Source organism: Pezoporus wallicus, unplaced genomic scaffold (assembly GCF_028554395.1).
Source record: "Pezoporus wallicus isolate ANWC-B61680 ecotype Strahan unplaced genomic scaffold, APGP_CSIRO_Pwel_v1 contig_12146, whole genome shotgun sequence".
NCBI classification, from domain to species: Eukaryota; Metazoa; Chordata; class Aves; order Psittaciformes; family Psittacidae; genus Pezoporus; species Pezoporus wallicus.
Genome location: NW_026634991.1, coordinates 1 through 24,641, shown reverse-complemented (window position 1 = coordinate 24,641; position 24,641 = coordinate 1). Strand labels below are relative to the sequence as shown.

General features: G+C 54.8%; 1 protein-coding gene across 1 annotated transcript in view; it reads right to left on the bottom strand.

Annotated features, from left to right (window-relative positions):
* The window catches only part of SSBP3 (single stranded DNA binding protein 3), a gene marked incomplete at its 5' end in the record, with an annotated part of 53,823 nt that extends 29,187 nt beyond the window's left edge, over positions 1–24,636 (bottom strand). The window contains 3 exons of the mRNA XM_057417783.1: positions 23,689–23,773; positions 24,287–24,348; positions 24,550–24,636. Of these exons, the coding sequence (XP_057273766.1) occupies positions 23,689–23,773; positions 24,287–24,348; positions 24,550–24,636 (234 nt within the window). The remainder of the gene's footprint in view (positions 1–23,688; positions 23,774–24,286; positions 24,349–24,549) is intronic.
* Positions 24,637–24,641: the final 5 nt, after the last annotated feature.

Sequence of the window (24,641 nt, the reverse complement as noted above, 5' to 3'; positions counted from 1 at the left end):
CCCACTCCAAAGTGGCCCCACGTTCTATTTACCTTAACGGCAGCTCTCCACATTGCTTCATGAGTCCGGCCAGAGCTGAGCTGTGGGGCTTCCCTGTGGAAAAGTCCCTCTGGAGTTGCGTAACTGACAAAGCGCACGTCAGGGGTGGATTTCGGATAGAAAACGTGGGGTTTGATTGATTCAGCCACTCTTTCTTTGCTGCACGTTCACATTGCGGTTCGGTTGGATGAAACTCCGAGCTGTGTTACCCTTAAAGCTTACAACACACGAACTATTTCACTCCTAAGAGCACCTCTCCCTGTCAAAATCAGGCGGTTAATACAAAACCCCCCATTTATGAACTGGGAGCTTTTTGAAGCCGGCTCTGGAGGGACCCTATAAAACCAGCAGGCAAACCCCCCTCCCCCTGACCCTGCCATAAACTAGCACGGGAGGCAGGGAAACTTCAAGTCTTGAGAGCAAGGAGGGAAAAAGGAGAATTAGCCCCAGGCTTTCAAACAGCAGAGTGGGGAGGGAGCGATGTGAGAGCGCTGAGCATCGCTGCAAGGTCTTGTTTGGACTGGCAGCGCTGGTGATAGAGCGGGTGAGCAGAACGGGAGCAATGCATGGGGATGATGAGCAGAGGGAGGGGATGGGCACGGGGGTCATGGCTGTGAGCTGCGGATGGGAACTTCCTGGTGGGCTTTTTCTCTTTCTCCTTTAACGTCTCACGTTCGACATATGTCAGTGGCTCCTCCACTCCCCTCTCACGACACCTCGATGCAAGCCCAGGCACATCACTGGTGGGTCTGTACCAGTGGCATGGACCTGACAGCACCCTCCTCTCCACAGGCACATGCCCATGGGGACCAATCCCCACAGCAAACCCTCCCCATTCCCCAAAGCTCAGCATCCCACAGCCTCCCGGCTCTGATGCCTGCTGCTCCCTGGGAGCAAAACACCCCCAAAACCCACAGGGAGCCACAGGCAGACCCAGCTTCTCCTGGGAAAAACTCTTCCCGACCATGGCATGGAAGCGACGCTAGGGACGAGGGGCCTTTGTGTAGGCAGCACCCTGCTAAGCCGGGCTGTTTTCAAAGGCTCCTGGTGCAGGGAAGGGCCCCCTTCCATCTTCCCCCCTCCCCGGGCATCGGCATTGGCTTTTGTATGGTCTTGGCCAGATTCGTTAACTCCCCTCCCGGAGCTGGGGCCTCCTCCGCCTGCAATCCCTGTGGATTTTACCTCCGGGCAAGAGCAAGGGGGGAAAGGAGAAAAGTGGGGGGGGCAGCCCAGAGCCATAAAAGAGCCTAGTAAAAACAACAGACTGCGGTTGGGGGATAGATCCGCGATGGCTTTAAAAAAGCACACCGCTGAGGAGAGTGTGATGGCTCTGCCAAGAGGAAAGAAGTGTCTTCCCACTTGCAAACAAGAGTTAATTATAGAAGAGAAAAAGGCCCAGGAAAGTGTTAAAACCATCTGTGCCACGAGGAAGAGGCTGGGGCCCGGCGGGCGAAGGCAGCAGCGCTGACAGATGCTGTGTACAGGCAGCCTGGACCCATCCCTCCGCGCTGTGCTGTGCCGTGCCGTGCCTCCCTTGCGGTGCCATGCTCCCATCCTGCCGTCCTTGTCGTGCCATCATCCCAAGCCAGTGGTGTCAACAAGCCACAGTGCTGCTTTAGTGGTTTAGTGTGAGGCATCCCTGCCCATGGCAGGGGGGCTGGAACTGGATGATCTCAAGGTCCTTTCCAACCCTAACTGTTCTATGATTCTATAAGGTCCTACGCATCCCCAGCAAGACCCCAAAACTGCCGCCCTCCCGCAGGGATGCACAAACAGGAAGATTCAGTGCACAAAGCCTAATCCCAAACCAACCCCCAAAAATGCCCTGGGATGCATGGAAGAGACATCCCTGGGATGCACAGTGCAGCCTCACCAGGAGAACTGTCCTAGATACATCCCACCGAAGCATCACACTGGTAGCTCCCAACACACAGACCTCTTTGTACCTGTTTTGACCCCAAACCCTAGGGTAAAGAGCCCTGTGTGACGATGCCAAGCACCCTGCACTGCCCCTGCCATCCCCCGGACAGGGCTGAGGATGGACATGCCACTCCATGGGAAGGATGGGGAGCAGGGGAGGCCGGAGAGCAGGCTACACGGCCGCACCGCGCCGCCTGACCCCACAGCCGGATCCCAATCTCTTCACAAATATTTACCTAGCTGCTTTTTAAACAAACCCTGAACGCCGCAGGGTTTAAAGTCCAAGTCCCAAACAGCTCCTGTCTTGCTCTTGCTTGTCCTCAGGTCCCCAGCCGCCTGCCCACGGAGTCTCCACACACCTGACCCCCTGATTCTAAAGACACTGGAGTCAGGCAGGCAGGCTCCTGCCTGGTCAGGCAGCCGGGCTGGCAGCAACACTTCTGCCTCTGATTTTATTAGGGACATCCAGGCTGGATGATGCCTGAACACGCAACTGGTGCCTTTCAGAGGAGACCTCATGCTGATGAGCTTGCATATAGATTCACCGCAGAAAATAATTAGCCATAATTAAGGGCTTCTGGCTTATGGCTCCAGCAATTGTTTAAACAGCAGAGCCTTGCTCAAACGAAGTTCAGGACTCGCCAATAAATATTTCTCCACTGGGATACAGTTTAGTGTCAAACTCCTGCCTGGGCTGCTCAGATTGGGGTTGGAGATGCTTCTCCCGTGAGGGGGCACAGGAGCTGCATGGCCCTGATCCCCAAATCGTTCCCTTTGGGAGCAAAAAGCTGTTGGGGTAAGAGAAGGAAAGGAAGAACAGTAGGAAAAACAGCTGGGAACTGGAGGAGTGTGGATGAAGAGCAAGAAGGTGCTGCTGGCAGGTAGCTCCATGGCCTGACATGGGCACCAATGCCTGTGGCATGGAAGGATAAGCTGGCACTTTGGCTCATGGAGATGGAGGTGCAGTCTGAAGCTCTTCCATGTAGCATCTACCCACTGTGCCAGCCCCCATCCCACCTGCAGTGCTCCCTCCCTATGGACAACATATGGCACGTCTCACCTCATTAGAGACATAACTAGCAGAAATAATAAGCAAGTCTTAACACAGTATCTAAACTAATGCACCAGAACAAGCCCTTCAGCACTGAGGTTTTCTGGTGTCTCCCCAAAACCCTGCTCCCAAAGCCAGCCATGGTCCTGCAGAGTGCTCCTGCTTGACAACACCAGCCTGGGTGACATCAAGCAGGCAAAGCAGAGTTAAAGGTGAAGATCAATATCCATGTCAAGGCAGCTCCTAAAAGGTCTCACTTGGTTAAGTAGCCTTGAGATTTTGGCCATCAAAGGCAACGCTGACATCGTGGCCGTATGCTGCTCTGGTGCACCTGGGGTCATCCGCACAACTGTGATCTCCGGAGCAAGGAGCTGACAAGAGGCAGGCCCAGGCTGCTGGGGAAGGAGGCAGGAACCATGCATGGGTGGAAACCCGCAGGCAGCTCCACAATACATGCACTGAAAGTTTACCTTTTAGTTAACACCAGCCCTGCATTACTGCTGGAGAAAAGAGAACCCATCAGTGTGCTGCTGTCCATCACAAGGCACCATGCTGTGATGCTGTCCCATCATGCTGGACCAGATAAAAGACAAGAGGAGCCCATTTGACCACCTGCATAGGAGCTCTGTCCCAGCATGGTGGGAACATCATACGAGGATGCTGGCCCTTGGCTTGGGTAGTTTCTCCTCTCCAATGCAAGTCCTGCAGCCACCTCAGGGACACAGTATGGAAAGCACAGAGGATGCTGCAAATCAGTGTTTCTGCTGTTTTCCCTGAGGAAAAGGGATGTTTTCCCTCGTGGCTGCTTGTTCCAGCAGAAATAACCTCAGGAAGTGGCAGGAGCAAAACCCCAAAGCTGCTCTGCCACCCGAAAGGGCATCTTCATACGTGTTTGGTGCCTCCCCAGAGGGACAAGCTGGGAGCACCACCGGCTCCTGCCAACTGCAGGGCTTTTCCAAGCATGATCTAGGAGCACCGTGGGAAGCACGCAGGGAAAATGGCCATATCATAAACCGACTCAACTTTATGACCTGAACATTTTAAGACGTAGCAGGAGCCTTCGTACTGTGGCCATAACTGCAATATATCAGTTAGCCATCGCTTCCACCAAGATCTAGAGCTCTAGATTTCGCAGCAAACGCTGACTTAAAGACCCATATCAAATACATTATGATACCACTGCTTCCCGTTACCCACACTGATGATTCAATTAATTTAAAAACAGCAGTGAAATGTAATTTCACCATTAACCCTGCAATGCCCAGGAACCATCAGCTGGGAAGACAGCGGCTACGTTGCCCAGGTTTGGGTGGACCAGAGGGGTTGAAGGAGAGCGAAGGAATGAGAGATGAGGAAATACGGATGTGAGTGGACAAACTGGGTAAGGCAGGATCTTTCCTAAGCCCCTTGCAGGGGTAGGAAGTGTAGGAAAGTTTGCAGGAGAGATGGGACAGGGAGCAAACGGTGCCTTCAAAGGGCTATATTCAAAGCAGGCTCTCGGGGGAAAGGCTCACTCCTCCTTCCACCTCCTTGGCTCGAATCCACATGGTCCCGCACAACTACAAAGACAAACACGATGCAGAGCACACAACACACTGCCCTCCAGAAGGGCAACCCTGGAGCCTGCCCGGGTCTTGCCTGGGATCCATCAGTAGGGCCAAGGGTTAACAGGAACCATCAAACGAAGCGCAAACGCCATCAAGGCAAGCTGTTCTTTCCAAGGTTGCCCTTCAGAGACCCGCAGTGATGGGCTGCACGTAGGCTCGGGCCTCGGGTCAAGTGGAGCTCACCCACGGCTTCACCAAGCAGCCCAGCTCACTGCTGAGGAGCAGCACAGAAGGGACAGGGCTGCCTGATGAGCTTCCCTCCCCGACACGTGGCCGGAGAAGAATAGTTATCCCAGGCAGAGCTCTCCCATCTGCTTTTGTTTTCCAGTCTTCAGTCCCGGGCTCCACTAAAGCCCCTGAAGTCACCGGGCATCTGTTCTCCTCCACCCATCGCAATCTGCCAGCCACCGCCGCTCTGACAGCCATCCATCACGTTGTAATATGCTGACCACAAGACCCAGTGGGACATCATTTTCAAGTCAAATGCAGCAGTTAGCATAAAATAAAGCATCGCCCTGGTTTGGGTTGGGTGGGTTTTTTTTCCTCCCTGACAATCCCGCAGCTGCAGCTAAGGACTCAGTATGCAACAAAAGTGAGGGGAGGGGGGGGGAAAGAGGCACAGGAAAATGGCAGTTCTACTCTTCTGAGTCATAACAATTATGACGTTGTGATAAGAAACGTTTTCTATGAATTTTTAAGTACCAGTAATCCTGTTTTGCAATTGTCCCCTGGGAACAAGGCGACAGATTGAATGGGGCTGACAGTTATTTCCATCCTGACAACGCGGCTCCGACGCGCCGTCTCCTCCCTCCTTCCCTCCAAACTTCCCAGCCTGGTGCTCAGCCCATCACTCCGGATCCAGTTTACGTGGGGCAAGCAAAGCGGAGCTGGCTCAGCCACCAGGGAGGACATCCTCTATAACCCTGTGGAAACCACCCCACGGCCCCCAAACCCCAAGCATGCAGTTGTTCATACACCCATAAAGCAGAACCGTCCTCCAACAGCATGCATGGGGAGGAAATGCACCCAACAGCATCCCTTTTCCTTGCACAAACCCTCGAGAAACCTTCAGCTGTGAGCTATATAAGGGAAGTGGAGCATCTTGGTCCAGCCACAGCAAACAGCCCTGTGGGTCACTGGAAGATGGGGATCAACAAGGAAGAGCATCACTCAAACAGTTCAGTATTTGAGACTCCTGAATTTCCATCACCACCCTAAACCCCTGCAGCTTCATTTCACTGATGCTGAAACAGCTGCAGAAGGTGGCAGGGAAACGCACCTTTGTGTTGAAGTCTTTTAGACTGGGAACAAAACTAGTTCCTTTTACCTCTTTTGTAAAATGAGCACCGTCATCAGAATCAGTGCCGACGAGCGAGTTTGTTTTGCAGAGGATCAAATAAATAATGGATGATGAAGGAAAGCTGCCACAGCGAGACTGCTCAAGAGATGCTCTACTGAAGGCAGCCTCTCCCGATATCCTTGTTCCTACAGCTCCTCATGCCAGCACCAGCTCCAACCCCAACAATGAGCCCCGAACCCGGGTACCAAGGGTGCACCAGCCAAAGTGACACGCTCCAGGACATCAGAGCCTTATGGCCCTTGTCTTTGGCAGCCTATACATATGACGGGGATGTGTTTTAATTGCTGCTGAGCAAGGAGAGAGATGTGGGGTGCACTCCTGCACACCCAGAGCCTTGCATGGCCCCTGGGGCACGAACGGCCTGGCAAAGAGCAGCATGCCCAAAGGGAAGCCTGGCTCGCTGTCCTCCAGCACCAGCCATCCCTATCCACCAGACTGTCAGGAAGTCCCAATCCTCTCAGTAATATGTTGAAAAATAAGAGGAAAAAACCAAGTTTCTCCTTCCCTGTGAGCAGTCACCCCATGCCTCTCCCACCTCCACTCTGGGACCACTCTATGCCACCATCCCAGAACCCTACATGATCGGGGGCAATGCCCTGTGAGGGAAGCTTGGGCCTTCAAGAGCTTTATAGCCAGAAGACACTAAACCCAGTCCGTCAATTCAGATGCAAATTTATTTAAGATGTGATCGAGGGCTTACAAAAGAAGGTGCACTCGATGCTGCCTGCTTCTGTGGCTCCCAAGGGTGCTGAATGGGTGAGCTTGAGGGATGTGTGCTAGCATGCAGCAGCTTTCACCTCTGGAGCAGTCCCTGCCTGAAACCTGGCTCAATTAAGACCCAAAGCCCTTAACCTGAAAGCTGTGCGAGCTGCTGCCATGGGAGCACTGCAAGCACAGAAGCAGGCCCACCACCGCTGCCTCTTCCACACCTCTTCCCAGCAAGTCCTTGGTCCTATTCCACCGAGACTGGTGCCCTTTGTTTTCAGCTTTGCTTTGCTTTCCTTTCCTTTCTCGAGCCTGAGCAGCCTTCCTCCTTCTCCTGCTCCTCCCCATCCCCACCACGGCAGCCTCAGGGCCAGGCTGCAGCCCTGCAGGTCCCCCGGGCAGCTTCTCAGACAGCATAACCGCTCCTGCACAAAGTTAGCCCGATTGCTCGGGCCAACTGCAGGGGTGCCTTTAACCAACTCACAGATAAAGCCTCCTGCTCCGAGATGCCAAGCAAAAAGCAGCCGGACGGCAGGGAAAGGGAAAGAGAAACCCAATGCAACCCCCCCACGGAGGCTGCAAAGTCACCGCACAAGCGCGCGGGGTGATTATTTATAGCCTTTCCCTCTGCAAAAGCCAAAAATAATTGTTCCAGCCCAATTACTGGATTTCGGAGCGCTTGGCTCATGGGTAGCCACTGAAGAGCCTTGAGCTGCCTGCACTGGGTTTGTGTGGTGAGGTTTTGGTAATGGGGGGGAGGTACAGGGGTGAGATGCTGCTAGAAGATTCCCCTGTGTCTGATAGAACCAATGCCAGCCGGCTCCGAGGTGGCTCTGCCGGTGCTGAGCCCATCAGCGATGCTGGCAGCACCTCTGGGATGAGGCATTTCAGGAGGGGAAAAGTTGCTGCACAAGAGCAATTTCAGGTGGAAAGAGGAGTGAGAACATGGGAGAGAAACAACCCTGCAGGCACCAAGGTCAGGGGAGAAGGAGAGGAGGAGGTGCTCCAGGTGCTGGAGCAGAGATTGTCCTGGAGCCTGCGGTGAGGCAGGCTGTGCCCCTGCAGCCCATGGAGGTGGGGGCACGGGGAGGAAAACATGTCAGCAGGGGGATGCTAAAGGAGGCTGTGATCCCATGGGAAGCCCACGGTGGAGCAGTCTGTTCCCGAAGGCTGCACCCATGGAAGGGACCCACGCTGGAGCAGTTTGTGAAGAGCTGCAGCCTGTGGTGGGAAGGGCTCATGCTGGAGAAGGGCATGGAGGGACTGTCTGCTGTGGGAAGGACTCATGCTGGAGCAGGGAAGGGTGTGAGGAGTCCTCCCCTGAGGAGCAAGGAGCAGCAGAGACAGCATGGGATGAACTGATCACGACCCCTGTTCCTCATCCCCCTGTGCTGCTGGGGGAAGGAGGCAGGGAATTCAGGAGTAAAGCCTGCGAAGACAGGAGGGGTGGTTTGAAGATTTGGGTTTATTTCTCATTACCCTGCTCTGATCTGAGTGCTAATAAACTAAATTAATCTCTCCCCCCCATCGAGTCTGGTTTGCCCATGATGGTAATTGTGAGTGATCTCCTTGTCCTTATCTCAACCCATGAGCCTGTCACTGTATTTTCCCTCCCCTGTCCAGCTGAGGATGGACGGAGAGAGCAGCTTTGGTGTCCAGGCAGGGCGAGCCTACCACATGCAATTAGCACCCAGGGAGATGGGATGGCCAATGGCAGCGGGCACCTCGAGAGAGATGGCAAGCCAGGTTTTGGTAAGGAGGACGTGTCTTACGAATCTCACCTCCATGGGGTTGAGCTGGGGCTCCAAAAGGGTCCCCAGTGAAGTGCTGGGCTCTGAGGAGGTTTCACTGCAGCCTGTGCTAACCCCAGGAACCCCATGAAGGTCTGACCATGCACAGCAGCTGGGAACACGCATGGGAAAACACTGAGTTGGGTTCCTTCCATTGTCCTGAAGCCCAACAAGACCTAAAGCCTCTTGCAGCCTCCTGCTCGGACACCTTCCCAGCCAGCTCAGCCCCCCCTCAGCTTCCCATTCCCCTCTGGTTTTGTTCGGAGAGAGCATTTCCTTCTCCCTTGGCTCAACACTCCCACACCTTCCTCCTCTCCCACAGCCGAGGAGGAGCAACCGCGTTTTGCATGGGAAGAGGGGGAAGCACCAGGCTCCCGCTCCGAGTCTCCTACCTCTGCACTCCTTCGCTAACATAAAGGAACATATTACACACACAGAGCAAACACACTGGTGGTGGAGAGAAGCCAAAGGGGAATTCAAGGCTGCGCAACTGCTGCGCTTGCAGTCAGAGCTGATCTCCCAGGTTGGGTTCCCACATTTTCATAGGATCCCAGACTGGTTTGGGTTGGAAGGGACCTTAAAGCTCATCCAGTTCCAACCCCTGCCACGGGCAGGGACACCTTCCACTAGAGCAGGTTGCTCCAAGCCCCTGTGTCCAACCTGGCCTTGAACACTGCCAGGGATGGGGCAGCCACAGCTTCTCTGGGCACCCTGTGCCAGCGCCTCAGCACCCTCACAGGGAAGAGCTTTCAGGGATGTTTGTCTCTTGACAAGCCCATAAAGAACAACCCAACCATCCAGAGCCCCCAGCGCAGCTGCCAGGACAGGCAGCAACCACTGCTGCCTTCAGAGCGAGCAAGCCCAGGCTCCCTCTGCACCTCACATCTGCATCTGCTGGCTTGACCCACTGGGAGGTCTCAGAAACCTCCAGTTTTGTGATAAGCAGGTAAACCAGAAGGACCTTTGAGGGCCTCTTCCAATCCAAACTATTCCATGAAACCGAGCTGCTCTGACTGCCCCAGCCAAAGAGTCAGCAGAAGCCCGGATGTGGAGGAACCTGTGCGGGAGCCCAGAGGTGATCCCACTGCAATCCCAAGTAAACACTTTTCTTTCTATTTGGAGATAGCCTCATTTTTTTCTTTCCTGGGGAGAAAGTTTTCCTTTAATATCTCCTTTGGAAGGCGCCGATGTGCCATTCTGAGCTGCTTTCATGTCAGCGATCACCTGAGGTCCCCATGAGATGCACCCTACGCGGCAGAACACCCATCTGCCAGCACATGCTTGCAACTCAGGCAGCCAGCAAAGCTGCAAACACCCAAACAACCACCCCAAAACATGCCTATCCCCTTCCACATGACTCATCCCACCCCATGCCCACCTTCATCCCAGGAATGACCTGCAGACCTCTTCCTCCCAGGTGTCTATGGGACACCTCCGACTGGGGCTCAAGGACTGGATGCTATATGAGGACCACCGAGCCCGCAGCTGGGAGGAAAACAGAGCGGGGGGACCCCATCAAGCCTTGTATCCCCCCCTCCTTCCCTGCGAGGCTGCGCCGGCTCCATCCGCTCCCGCGATCCAAGCGGAGCAGATGGCACGCGCAACACTTTCGGCTCCGCTTTCCAGCCGCCATCGCAGAGCAGCTTCTCAGCAGGGCGGAGGCGGGGGGGGAGACGGCTTTTTTTTTTCCCCTATTTTTCCTTGGAATTTTGATTTTCTTCAGAAAAAAAAAGCCATGTATTATCCTGACACCCAGCAGCCCCGTGTTCCGCGGAAGGACAGTGCGTGCCGGCTGATGGGCAGTGTGTCTGTGCCTAGGGAACAGGCTGACTGCCTGAAATCCCCGTCAACAGGGGCAAATCCTGGAAAGCCTCACAAAGCAGAGATGGGGGGGGGAAAAGGGATGAAGTGATCAAAAAAAGGCTTTCTAGGGATTCTGCTGGCTCGCATGGATTTGCTCTCTTTTCATGGCTCATCCACTGCTTACTGAGGGGCAGCTTCTGCCTCTGCCACCCCAGAAGGGCAGGCAGGAGGTTTGCAGAAGCATGCCCTGAGCAGAGGAGATCCAGAGCGAAAGCTAAGCCACGTTCCAGCTCCCCTAGGACATCAGTCCTCCTGTCTCCACCAGCTAAGATGGAGCAAGGGAGATGCTGTCCCACCTGGGGTACCCACCCGCTTGGGTACCGGACCCGCCTGGGTCCGATGCCACAGTGCTCTCATCCTACACCAATGGCTCAATCCAGGTTTTTTGCTTCCCGGTGGAAGCCAACACCTAGAGTGAGGCTGGGAAACCATAAATCTGGGCATCGCAGACACCAGATTGCTTTCAGCAGCCACGCTCTGCACAGAGCTCGGCGATAAGTAACAAAAAGTCTGCGCTTTGCACCGCTGATTTCTTGTCTGGGGATGCATAAAACCTGGGAGATGACAGATCGGCACCTCGATCCAAGAGCATCCCTGCGCTGGCTCTGCCGGAGAGGCGGATAAACAAAGGCAGCTTTTCCCAGCGTCCACAGGCAGCTGCCACTGTGCAATGGGGGGGGGGGGGGAACAAAAGAGGTCTGCACCGCCGGGATCTGCAGGAATGGGATGCTCCCAGCGCCATCCCGGCCCCTTTACGCTGTTGGGACCCAGAAGGAGATGGGCCATGGCTCCTTGGTCACCTCCCATCCCTCAAGGTCTCCTTGCCACATGCCCAAACCACTCGGCATTGAACAGGGAGGAGGAAATCATCCCAGTTTTGGGCACAGAGCGGGTCAGCCATCCCAGCAAAGAGCTCTGTGATGGTTTGGACCAGGCTGCACTGGGTGCCAGCACCCATCCAAATCCCATATGGGACTGCACAGGCAGAAGAGTCTGAGCACCAGTCTGACGGTACCCAGGGATTTTGTGAGATCAAGTAACTGGTAGGAAGGTTTTCCGATGTGGTTTCTTAATTCAGATGGCCCCACCACTGGCAAGGACCGGTGGGTGCTCACCAATGCTTGGTCGTGACAGCAAGGGAAAAGGGAATGTCCTGGGAAGCACCAACTTGAGGATGTTTACAAGAGGAAAACAAGAGTTGAAGACCAATGCTGCAGCACTGAAACACCCAAGTCCTGGTCCATCTGTACGTGGGTACACGCTGGTTGTGTTCGTTTGGCTTTGTGAGCTCAGAACAGCCTAAAGCAGCTGGAATAACACTGCCCTCCTTCCCCAAAACACTGGTTGGACCCCTGCACCTCATCTCCACCAGCTTTCCAATCACTGCTGCCCTATTTGTGCCACATCACTTTGTTGCTTGAGAGCCCTAATGCTGGGCTTCACCTTGGAAGAGCTGCAAAGACCCCAAAATCAGGGGTTTGGAAGTGCCAACAAGAGCACCTCTAGCTCCCAGGTGCCACATGGATTGTTTCATCAGGCTACCACGGCAAATCCCTTGGGAAGAGGGAAAACAAGGCAGGAAATCACCTTTGCCAGCCCAAAGTTGAACAACCACCACTCAGGCTGTGGGGAAGCCTGCTCCCCATTCCCAAGCACCATCTCCCAGGGCCCACCAGCACCCAGGGAGGGGACCAGTGAAGGGACGGTGGCACTGCCCCCCCCCCCCCCCCCCCCCGGGGCTTAGCCAAGGAATGCTGGGGGCAGCGTTGGTGAGGGGGAGCAGCCGCGGTGGCGGCGGCGCTGGGAAGGGAACCAGCTGGAGAGCCGCAGCCTCATGAAATAATGAAATGCCAAACCAACCCCTGCATCTTCCACAGTCTCTCAGGTCACCTACCAGATTAGGAGGCCTGTTGCTAAGGCAACCATATCTTGCAAGTGCTAGCTGAACTTCCCCATCGTTTTTAACCCTTTCGAGAGCAAAAAAGAGGGGGGGGGGGGGAATAAAGAGGGGAAAAAAGGAGAAGAAATGCATGAAAAATACATATAAAATAAAAGGGTGACGCCGATGGTGCAGCCCATGGGAGGCTGGCGGAGGCAAAGGGGGGGTGGCTGGGCAAGGGAAATAAAAGAAGAGGCGCCCCAGCAGCCACCTCCCGCGCTGGCTCCATTCCAGGAGGCTAATAAAATTATTTGGCATCCGCGCACGCACACGGATGAGCCCCAGCAAACTTTGGGATGCGCCTGGCACGGCAGCGGGGACACGGCGGGGGGGGAAGGAAAAGGCAACAAAAAAGTGAGGTTTATGCATACGAAATGGGGGCAAACAAAGCAAAAATGGAACTTTTCTGTTTACTCCCCCCTTTTAAACACAAGCCCCTCGCAGACGCCAGGCAAGCCCCGCTGTTGCGGCGAGCAGCCGGCAGCCCGGCACCGCACGGAAGGGGACAGATGGCCGGCGCTGTGCCCGGCAGCCACGTCGGGATGGAGGTGATGGGCGCCCGCGGCCACCCTGCCAGATCTGCTGCAAGCAAGGGCCTGGAGCATCTACATCATACATACACGGCTTTTACCCTGCACCGATACCCCTCACCAAGCAGTGATCACATCCCAGGGGAGTGATGGGGACCGTGGTCACCTCTTCCAGGAGGATAAAACCCCATTTTGCACGCACACGAGCAGGGAGCAACGAATAGCTGGGAAAACAGAGGCCTGCGAGCAATAAGGAATCGTGAAAATAAAGGAGCGAGGCGATGCACAGGCAGCACCAGGGGAAGGAATGAGGAAAAACAAAAAGAAAACAAGGAGGGAGGGGAGGGAAAAAGGCATGGAAACGAGGAGAAAATGTGGAGCGGCATAAATGAGGCGCACGGGGGGAGGCACGGCAGCACGTGCTGCCTCCTGAGCACGGGCATCGCACGCGGATGGCTCCTGCCCAGCGGGGTTAGCATCACACTGGGGAGCAAACTGGACACAGGGAAAGGGGCTCCCATCCCCTTGGGGTAGTATTTCGGTGTGGGGTATCGGCTCTGCCACCCAGCACACCGTCATTCCCTTGTTAAGATCTCCTTGGGAGAGAAAAAGCCTCCGCTAGCACCGCTGTAAAGGATGCTCAATGGCAAATGCTGAAGGGATCTCCCCTTTTCCTACCCTTCTTAAGGTCAGGGTGGGGGCAGCACGTGACAATTCCTGCTTAATTCCCCCCCAAAGATGGAAACTTGCTCCCAACGCTGCCTTATTCCCACCAGCATGCTCCAAAATCATCATAAAGAGAGGTGTGAGGGCCCGTGCAAACCCAGCCCTGCTCTGGGGCTGTGGTGAGATGGGCAGCTGGCATTGCTGCCAGGCTCCGGTCCTGCCCTCTGACCTCGTCCCCATGCCAGCACCCCTGCATGTTGCCAAGTGGCTGGCAGAAGAAACTTAATTAGCCATGTCCATCAACCCCAAACATCTGTAACCAGCAAAATTTACAACCAGAAATAAAGAGGAGTGACCTTCGCGGTGCTGAAAGACAGTTGGGTTCTTGTATTACAACGGTAGGGACAGGCAAAATTCATTATCTCTAATAGCCGTCCTTATAACCAGATTAAACACAAAGGCAGCAATTCCATATTCCCTGACCTGCCACCGTCCCCATCCCAAGCAGAGGGGACCTCCCCTCTGCTGCAGCACTGCTCACACAAACCCCACCGCTGCTAATTCAGCTGACGTTTATGCATGTGGCATCTCCATCCCTCTTACCAGGGAAAGACAATACCATGGCCCATCCCACCCCACCGGGCTGGGGACACGCAGCTGGGGTCACAGCCCTCCTGGTCCTTCTCCAAGGAGATGCTCAGCTCCCTCGCGAGCATCCCAGGGTACCAACGGTGAACTCCCCACCGCACCAGGGATGCTGTGGTGGTACCCAGAGCAGGGATGCAAGGGAAAAAACACCTATCTTCAGCACACAACCAACCAGAGCCTGACCCTCCAGAAATAACCATCGCCATGTCCCAGTGAATGCATGTTCCCAAGCATGAGGGGTTGTGTCTTGAAGATGCAGCCAAAGCTTTCACCTCCAGCTGTGAGATGCATTCGGTGCCAATCACCAGCCGAGGAGCAAGAGCCTGTTATTTTCATCAGAGGATGTTCTCTGTGGGGACCTTTCGCTGCCAGCCAGCAGAAACAAGCCACTGGAGACAACTTGAGCCTCCTAATGGCTGTTTCTTCACTGGCCCCTGCGCCAGGGCAGCTCCTTCTCTAGGAGATGAGCACCAGTGGGTTTCTCCCATGCTCAACAGCAACAAGTCCGACTGCTTGGAAAACACTTAAGGTGGGGGAGGAAGCTCCAAATGGACCATGTGGATGGTGCACGGCGCTGGAGCAGCAGTAAAAGTTGAAATTAATTAGCTGGCAAGATGACAAAGAAGCCATTGTGCAGCACGGTGGAGCAATCCAAGTACAAAGGCTTTATATAAGTCATGTTGAAAACTCCTTGATGACTGCAGGTAAGGACGGACAAGCTGTCAGGACGTGCCATGACACCCTGAAGGGCTCTGGGACAAGCAAGTAAATGTGCTGTTACCGATGAAACAAGCACTGGGTGCTCCAGCCTGGACCTTCTCTCCAAAGAAGACTGGCATAGGCATGAAGCACCTAGGTGTTGTTGGTGCTGCGGTGCCCAGGATAAAGCAAAATGGGATGGTTTGGTTTTTTTTCCATGGAAAACTGCACTTGGGCTGGGCTGGAGATGCCCACGTGCAATATGGACCAGTGACTGCTTCCCTGTGAGCTCCCACCTCCATCCCCAGCCATACCCCCCCAAGCACACACAGCATGCTGAAAGCACCCCTCATGAGAGCAAGCATTCCAAAGCGTGGCTGCCCCTGCCTCAAACCAGACCCCAAGAGGGTCTTACAAAACCAGACCTACCTCTTGTGTAAGAGAAAGACCCAGCTAAAGGGTGTCCATCACCAACAGGCAGACCCACGTTCTGCTCCTTGGGAAGAACGGGCACCCTGCCCTGAGCCACTGGGACACAGGAGTGGGACAAGAAGGGATGCAGCTGTGATGATGCGGCTGCTGCCGCCAGCCATAACCTTCCCTCTTCACCTCCCCATCCCACAGGCAGATGGATGGTGGTGCAGGGGGAGGCCGGCTGTGACGCAGAAAGGAGGAGGGAAGCACATCTCCCTCCTCATCCTCCTCACTGCAAGCACCACTCCCAGGCAGGGGGATGTGGAGGCTCAGGCAGCCCCTGCGCCCCACAGGCTGCCCTTATCCCAGTGGGGCTCCCTCCAGAAATGGGTACACGCACCCAGTGAGGGCCAGGCAGAGCAGGAGGATGCTCTGTTGGGCTTTGGCAAGGGAGCGGAGCCAAATGAGACACTGCAGCCTTATCTGCCCACCCCAAACCAGCCTCGAGGAAGCGCCCTGCCCCCTTCCCCAGCATACACCACCTTTTTCACTTAAATAAAAAGCAAAACACACCAACCCAACAAACCAGGCTCCCAGCTCCTCCCCTGCCCTGATGCTGAGCTGCAAAAGCACTGCTTGGGGCAGGCAGCAGCTCTGTGCCTGCTCTGGAGGGAGAGCCAGGCACTGTTGGCTCACATGGGGGTGATGCAGGGGCATTTTTTTCCTTATGGTTGCCAGAAGTTAATAGATAAGTAAAGCCAAGGGTTGGGAAACCCTCAGTGCAAGCCTGGAACTAAGGCCAACCACTTGGTGGGCACTCGGTGCTGGACCAGATGTGATGGCAGAAGCATGTGTGGGAGCTGGGGCAGGAAGGGGGCACAGAAGAAAACCCACATCAGGACGGAGGGACTGGCTTAGGGCTGCTGTGCCCACTGGGAATGCCATGGGATGCCAGCACCTACGCCATGCTGGGAGTCAGAGGTGCTGCTGTGCATCCTTGCAGCTAAACAATCCCAATTATAGGTGCAGACTCAGCCCTGTGAGACTGTGAGAAACCAGCCCAAATCCAGGGAATAAACCCCACCCCAAGCCGCGTCTGAGGCGAGCAGAAGGGGCGGCGAGAGCTCATTTTCACTACAGAAAGCCACCGCACCCCAGGAGGAGAGGCACCAGATCAAATGTTCAAGGGTTGATGCAGAAACATTAAGGAGGGGGGAAAAAATGGGAAAGAAAATGTTAGCTTAAGACACAGCCAGAGGTCTTCCTTTGGACTTTATCTCGAGGCGGCAGGCTGCAGCGGCGCTGCTCGCACACACACAGACAGACAGACGGACCCCACAGCCTCCTGCCCAGCCTGGGGGACACAGAGGTGGAAATCACCTTGCTAAAAGCCACTGGTTGTGGTGGTGATGGCAATGGAGGAGGAAGGGTAAGGCAGGCTGGAGGGTACCTGATGGCTGGGTGTGAAGCGCTGCTCTGCCATGCTGCCCCAAACACACAGGCACAGGCACAGGCACATGCACCTACATCTATCTGCGTCCATATGTAAACCTTAATTCTCCATATTGCATGGATATAATTGCATATATAATCACATATATATATATATTGCTTAATGCTGATACTAACAATCTCCATACACGTAGCATTAAACTCAGGCAGGAGGCTGGGCATTTCTCCTCCAAAAACTACACGATTTAAATGCACAAACCTGAGACAAAAGAAAAGCTGCCTTTACCAAAGGGAGCTGCACAAACCTTACCCAAATACCCCCAGGCAGCCTTCTTACTCCAGCCAGGCGCAGGGAATGGGTATCACTCCTATGGGATGCAGGGATGGGAGCAGGGAGGTGGCAGTGGGGAGGCTGTGTCCTGGCACACATGTGGGAAGCAGCATTCAAAATCAGCATTGCTGTGTTTTGGAAATCCCCCCCCCCGACTGCTCAGCTGCAGCTTTGAACTCGGCTCCTGGCACTTGTGGCCACAAGCAGGAGTTGTGAGAGAAGAAAACAACAGAACCCAAAGCAAGGCAGAGGCGAGGTATTTGTTTACTTGCAAAGAGCTGGGTTTGCTCCCTGCCAGCATGGAGGAGAGTGCTGCTTCCACCCCACAGCCCCTGGTGGGTCTCCCCATGGGAATCTGCAGGGTCAGGACTCTCATGGAAAAGCTGCTGGGAAATAAGGTGTGGGGGGGAACATGTGGGTTGATCAGAAGCCTCAGTAGGAGTTTCAAACCTGACCCACGAGGGGGATGCTGGTGAAGCAGCGGTGTGATGCTCATGGGGATACAGCCTGCTCTGTGGTCCCCGTGGGCAGACCCCAGCACTGGTTGGGATGCGCATGAGCTGCTGTGGGTGCTGCGCTGCTCTCCCCCTGCCATCCCCTCTGCTCATAAGGACCAAACGCCGTTGCAGTGGGTCCCCCACCTCTTCTCTAGCACACACACCCCCCCCCTTCACCGAGGGTTTTGCACAGCCGGGTGCCATTTAGGTGGTGCCAGCTCAGCCACGGGGCCATGCACGGTGAAGGAGGAGTCAGAGCCGGAGCCCTCCGCCCGCTCCTGAGCCCCGCTCCAGCAGCTGTTTCCAATAGATCCAGGGACAGCTTTACAAGAGAAAAACCGGGAACAAAAGGTAGGAGAAAATCCAAGTTTCCAAGGTAAGGAAGGAAATGATCAGGAGAACAGGAAAGCCTCACTCGTACCCAATACATGGCGTCCTGACCTAACGAACCTCCCCACTGCCCGCTGCAGCAGCACGGGGAGCCCCCCCCGCCCCAGTACAGCCCAGCCCAGCACAGCCCCTTTGTTCCTGGGAAGAGACCCCAGAAAGCAGGGGAGGGCAGGGCTGCGAGCTTTGTGCTCGCCCACAGCCGAGCATCTGCCAGGGGCGTTCGCTCCCGCCGCGGTCCCCTCGCCGGCCTCACCGCGCTGGCCCACGTGGCCGCGGCGCTGCCGGGGCAAACAATGGGATGGCGCGGGCTGCTCGCCATGCAAGGCCTTCCTCCCCATCATCATCCTCCTCCTCCCTGCTGCAGGCTTGGCCTGCCATCGAGGAGGGGGTTAGAAACAGAACACAGAAAACCTATAGATAATAAGACTTGGATCTGCCCTGCTGGCGCGCATCGGTGAGGGCATGCTGAATTGCGAACGCCAAGCGGGGTGATGGGGATGGCACAGCACCCAAACGCACACCCCGACATCCACGAGAACAAGAGGTCCCCGACTGTGGCTCAAGCCATCCCATTGTCAGGCAGGACGGAAGAGATCCTCCTTCTCCTCCCGTCCCAACCCCCGGCTTTTCCGGAGAAACCCCTCCCGGATCGGATCCAGAGAAACTTTGCATCTTCACACCATTTGTTGACACAAAATCCATCCCCTGCCTTACTTTTGCAGAGGCACTCGGGGTGGGGTAGAAGGGGGGGAACGTCTGTTTCCATTTGAATCTGTCAAAATTAGCATTCAGTAATTAAAAATCACACCCTTTCTCTTAATAACCTAACCAGCATGATACAATCAGGTTGTGCCAACTCTTTAATCTAATTGACTAATTACAGATTTTAATTTAGTCAGTTACTGAACAACTGTTGACAATTTGTTTTCATTAGGGACAGAACAGGATAAATATTTAGGCTCCCCAGTCAAAGACTAAGACATAAGCTCTGGGCTCTGACCTCCAGTTTCACGCCGGCGCCTTCTCCATCGGCATCACCCATGGAAAGGTGCTGCTCTGAACCACCCCGATCCCACCACTGCGCAGTGGGAAGCACAGCAGCAGAGGTTGCCTTGTCCCAGTAGCCAATATTGTTTAAAACAGAGCATTAAACCAACCCAGCTTTGCACAGCACCGTGGTAAAAGGGGGGTTTAAGGGATGCTCAGGCTCGTGGGCAGGATGCGCACACCAGTACCTGGAGCTGGGAGGGAAGCTGAGCCCAGTGAGCTGCTGGGAGAAGGAATTTGTGTATGTGTTTTGTGTATTTCTTTATAGTGATGTGGAGCCTTGCCGCTGCTCCTGGCAGCCTGCCACTCCCGAAGGAAAACTCCTCTCTTTGGTTATCTACCAGGGAGCCCTGTCCCTGCAGAGCGGGGCTGGATAGAGCCCAGATGGAATGCAATCCCACATGGAGATGGGATGAAGCTGCATGTTCTGCCATGCCCAGGGCTCAGGTAATATTCATGGGGGCTCCCATGGACCACACAAAGCTGTTCCCATCCCCTGTCCTTGCGCTGTGCCAAACCTACCCCAAAACCACCTGCTCTTCTGTGCAATGCGTTTCTAATGCATGTGCTGCAAAGGGCATATGGCAGAAGAACTCATGGACCACCACCACCAGAGAAGAACTCATGGACCACCACCGTCACCACAGAAGCATTCATGGACCACCACCAGCATCACGCTTGCTGGTCCCACTCACACCCTATGCAGCCATGGGTGCCTACAGCAAGAGTCTCACAGCCTTTGCTGGTCCTGGAGAGGGAAGACAGCCTGGTACAGGAGAGGTGACAGTCACCTCGTCACCCAGGTGCCACCAACATCATGAGGTGGCCACACAGACACCAAGGAGCAGAAGATGCTCTGACAACAGGGAGATGTCTCTCTGAAGCCTGGGGACACTCAGACATCAGTGCCAGGATGGGGCACCTGTCCTGCATCCATCCAGGTCACAATGGACACATCCATCAGAAAAGGACCATTTTCCACACCTCACCTCCAAAGCGTGCTAGGAGAACACTTACAGCAGTGCAATGACTGGATTTGGGGTTCAAACTCCAGCGCCTAGGTGACACTCTCAGCCAGTACCTCCAACAGGCCAAAACCCTTCCAGATCACTGGGTTTCATCTCATCCCCCACCAAGCATGCTAATGCAAACAAGCCCATATGTTATGTCCATCCATCTCCAGAGGCTTCAGAAACCTCTTCAATAAGACTTCAGTCCAAGAGGAACTGTTTCAGATGTGGGGGGAACGCAAGAACCTTGCCTGTCCCCAACCAGGATGGAAGGACACGAGCCCCAAGCACACCACCTTCTCCCAGAGCGGTAGCGAGCACCGCCACTGCAGCAGAGCATCCTTCCAGACCCAAGTTAGAAAGAACTGCAGCAGCTTTCCAAAGTTAAAACAATAAAATCAATACTTTACATTAATGGCAAGCTGAAGCCACCACTCCATAGATCTTACACTGCAAAAACAGCATCTCAAGTGCTCCCAAGTGTGGGTCCTTCTCAGGGGAAAAAAAAAACAGAGGAGGGGAAGGATGCAGTCAAAGTCTCCAGAAGCCAAAGGCTACCCTGATTTTTCTCCCCTGCACACTGACACTCGGAGCTGGCCGCGCAGGCAGAGCAATACCACAAAAAGTATGTAGCAACAGTCAACTAGATTTAAGTTCATTTTCTATAGCTCGAGGCCAAAATCGACTGAAGTGGTTCTGGTGATCAAGTTTTCTGCAATTCCCCTTTCTGTGTATTAGCTCTTTGACAGAAATTCACTGCGGTATTTAAACTGGCAGTCATCACCGCTAACTCAAATTGTATTGGCTTTCATGGCGTTGAAATGCTCAACTGCGACCAGCCATCGGCCAATTCCCAGATAACGCCGCGGCTGAAATCCCCTGTCATGCCGAGCGATCCCGTTGCAAGCTCGCCGGCTCCAGGAGTGTGCCAGAACGCCGGCACTCTCACCATGGGGCTTTGCCCAGTGTAGGAGCACAAGTCAATGGCTACAGGTTGAGTTTTAGGAGTTGATGGTGGTTTTAACTTGGATAAACTCTTTGGATACTGGTGGGAGAAGCTGATTAATAACCCTCCAGACAGCTCAACTTGTCAGCTGCATTAAGACTCACGGCCGTGCTGGAGATGGAAGGAAAAGAGAAGCACGGTTGTTCCTCATGCCTGCTCCAGGTGGATCCCTGCTTCCATCACCCCTTTCCAACAAGTCCCAGCAGCCTTTTGTCCCAGCTTAAGAGAAAAACCTCAGGGGAAAGGTAAAACCCAATATCCCTAAGCCGCTGCAAGAGCCCATGGCTTTCAAGGGTCTCCCAAAAAAGAAGGGTGGGATTTTTTCTTCTGCTTTTAATCTTGCCAAGCAGTTAAATACTGGAGGGGAAGCTGGCAATTTGTCCTGCTGTTCCTAACAGTTTTCATACGGTTGCACTGGGAGATGAAGTGGAAGTGATGCAGCATGCAAATCCCACTGTTAGCACCCCACTAACAAGGCGCACCATCCGCTTCCCGAAGATGTGTCTCCCAAGCCAGCACCCCTGTGGCTATGACAAGCCCTGGTGCTACCACACTGCTCCTGGACCATCCCTCTGTTTTGCCCTTCAAGGAGCATGGTAAATACATCATCTTTGGGTAAATAAAACCATACTTTGGGCAAAACCCAAGCTGGCTATGCAAGAGCTTGCCCACCGTTGGCCAAGTGCAAACAGAATGTCCTACCAATCTGGGGCAAGACTTGTACTAGGATACTTTGAACCACAAACACCATATAAAGCAATTCATGACTTACTGGTCCAGCCCCACTTGGGGCTTGGACCCTGCTTCAGATGTCACTCATTGCTGATGGGTTGCATCCCAGCTCCAGGACCCATCTGCAAGGCTGGCCACTGTGTTTACAGATACCAGGATCCTGCCCTAGCATGGAGACCGGTGAGAAACAAGGCGCTATTCACACTGCCCTGGTTATCATTGCGTTCTTTGGTCAATATTTAAGTTTTGGCTGGGCAGGTCCCTCGCCCTGTAAAGCACACGCTGCGCTGGGAAAACACCGCTCCTCACAGCGGGATTGTGCCATGAGCATCCGCCACCGGCCACGCCAGGGAGAAGCACAACCCCTGCTTGGAGGGCGAAACATGCCCCAGGAAACCAAACCAGTGCCACAAGCCAAAGCAAAGGGGAGTGAAGATCTTCTTTCAAGTCCTCGTGGTAAAACCCGACAGGTGAAGGCACTTGGGGCTGTTACAAAACTGCGCTACACCGAGAATTACAACCAAGCGGGATTGTGTCTATTTACAGTAAGCTTAAAGCAACGTGTATTAAAGAAGTTTATGTGAATCATCTAATGCACTCAGGCCCATTGTTAGAATTATTACCAAGCTAAAAAAAAGATTAATTTCTCTAAATACACTAAATCCTCAGACACGATGAGGAGACTGCTGTGAACAGAACATTACCACATCTTGGTTATTAATGTCGTCTTCACCTGCGGCTTTGCCACCCAAAGATCTACCTTTGCCTTGCTCCTGATGAGCCTCCTGTCCCAACCAAGCTCAAAAAAAAAAACCAAACAGACCAGAATCTGGCCCCAAACACCCAGAAGCACGCAGCTGATCACAGTGAGCCAAGCACTGGTTGTCAGCCCTGACCCTCAGTTCAGGAGTTCACCATCTTAATCCAGCCCAGTAAAAACAAATGATGCAGAGAGCAGCCATGGGGAGGGCTGGACAGATGGACAGCCCCCATCTAACAAACAGCCAGACCCGCTTCCCACATGCTCCAATGGGATGGACACCTCCCCACCTACAAGGCTCTCCAGCAGCCTGGCACTGCCCATGCCCCAGGGCGACAACCACATCCAGTGCCAGCACACGGAGGACCCCAAGGCACTCACCCAGCGCTACTTGCCGGCAAAGCCTCGTACATCCCAAACCAGGCATGTCGAGGCAACGAGAAACTTGGGAAGGGAGGGAAAAATGGTTTCCATACCATAGGCTCCCAGGAGCAGACAAAACCAGCTCCTGCTACAGGGTTTAAACTCACTTGACTAGGGTCCAAGCAAGCAGCCAGGTGACTAATCCTTTGATGCAAATTCCTCCCGACGTGTGCGGGATGGGAGCAGGCAGACAACCCATCGCCCACCGGAGCCAACATGCCATGCACCCTCACCAAAGGTGCATCTTTGGGAGGCACCTCAACCCCAGGATCCCCACCCCTGGGTCACGCTAACACCTTACAGAGAACAACCCAAAATACTGATGCAGGAGATGCCCACCATCAACCAAAGGGGGGGCTGCAACACCATCTTCAACAAGCAAACACCATGATGGTCTCAAGCGGGGACTCAGACAACCACGGATGCCTCCAGCCATTCCAAAGGCAAGGAGATACCAAGTGGGGCATTCAGCAGTGTTTGGGGGAATCTCCACCCTCCTCGCCACCCCAACCGAGGCATCCTCAGCACGAAATCTCTTACCATCGACCCTCTAGCAAACGCTTTGTTGTCCATTGCTATGCAAAAGCGCTTCGTTCTACCAGTAGCCCGAATGCCTTTAAGTGCTTAAGATAAGTATCTGGGCTAATTTACATAATTGCAACGTTATGAAATACTGTTCAGTCAAACCAGAACGTTGTCGGTTCATAAAAACCCACCCTCGGTCTGTTCCACGCCGGCTCCGGGTGAGCGGAGGAGCCGGAGCTCCTCAACGCCGTCATTACCGCGAGGATTAGAAACTTGTTACTCACGTAGTCATGAAAGGCTTTCGCTTCACTCGAATGCTCACAAGTGTCTCGCCTTTCGGGAGCTGCGCAGTAAAGGTCCCAAAACACGCTGCGTGGTGGAGAGAGGCAAACACAGGCAGGCAGTTACTCATCGGGGCTCACGCACCGGCACCGGGGGTCATTGGAGGTGAGCTGCTTCCCACCCCGGTGGGCCCATGGGAGGGGACCTCAGGCTGTGCATCCGAGCTCGGCACCACTTGGATCTCTGGAAGCGCTGCGGCCACCAGGATGGGTGTTTTAAGAGGCAAAAGTGGCCTTCGAGGGGTAACAACCACAGCACCTTAACGACTTCTCCACCCACCACAGGCACCCCAAAGGCCCCAACACAACTTGGGCTCTCCAGGCGCGTCCAGCAGCCCTCCAGCCACCGAGCAGGAGGCTTTAGCTCCAGCCTGCCGCTTCCCAGCCCAACGCTCCCGGGGGTGTCCGGGGCGCTTCGGGGCTCGGCTTGCTGCTGACTCACGCCTATCACCGTGGCTTCACCCCCCACCGCGAGGGCTGCGCACCCCCGACGGTGCCCCCAGCTTAGACGGTCCCGTCACCGTCCCCCCTTGGTACTTACCACCACCAGGAGTGCAGGAAGCCGGGGGGCTCGCCCAGCGTGATGTTCTTCTCCCACCGGATCTGCGGGCGAGAGGAAGGCGGGTTGGAGGGGGGGTGGGTGGAAAGGAGGGAATAGAGGGGTGGGGGGGTTTAGGGGTGGTCACGGGTGGGCGTGGGCCCCCACGCTCGGCGACCCCCCGGCGCCGCCGCCGCCCCGCGCAAGATGGAGGGCGGGCGTGCGTGCGGCGGCGCACAAAGGGCGCGGGGGGCGGCGGGGCTCACCTCGGACAGGAAGGTCTGCGCAGACTTCTGGGCGCCGACGTGCAGCAGGTACTCGTAGACGTACAGCGCCAGCCTGCAACAGCCGAGCGGCG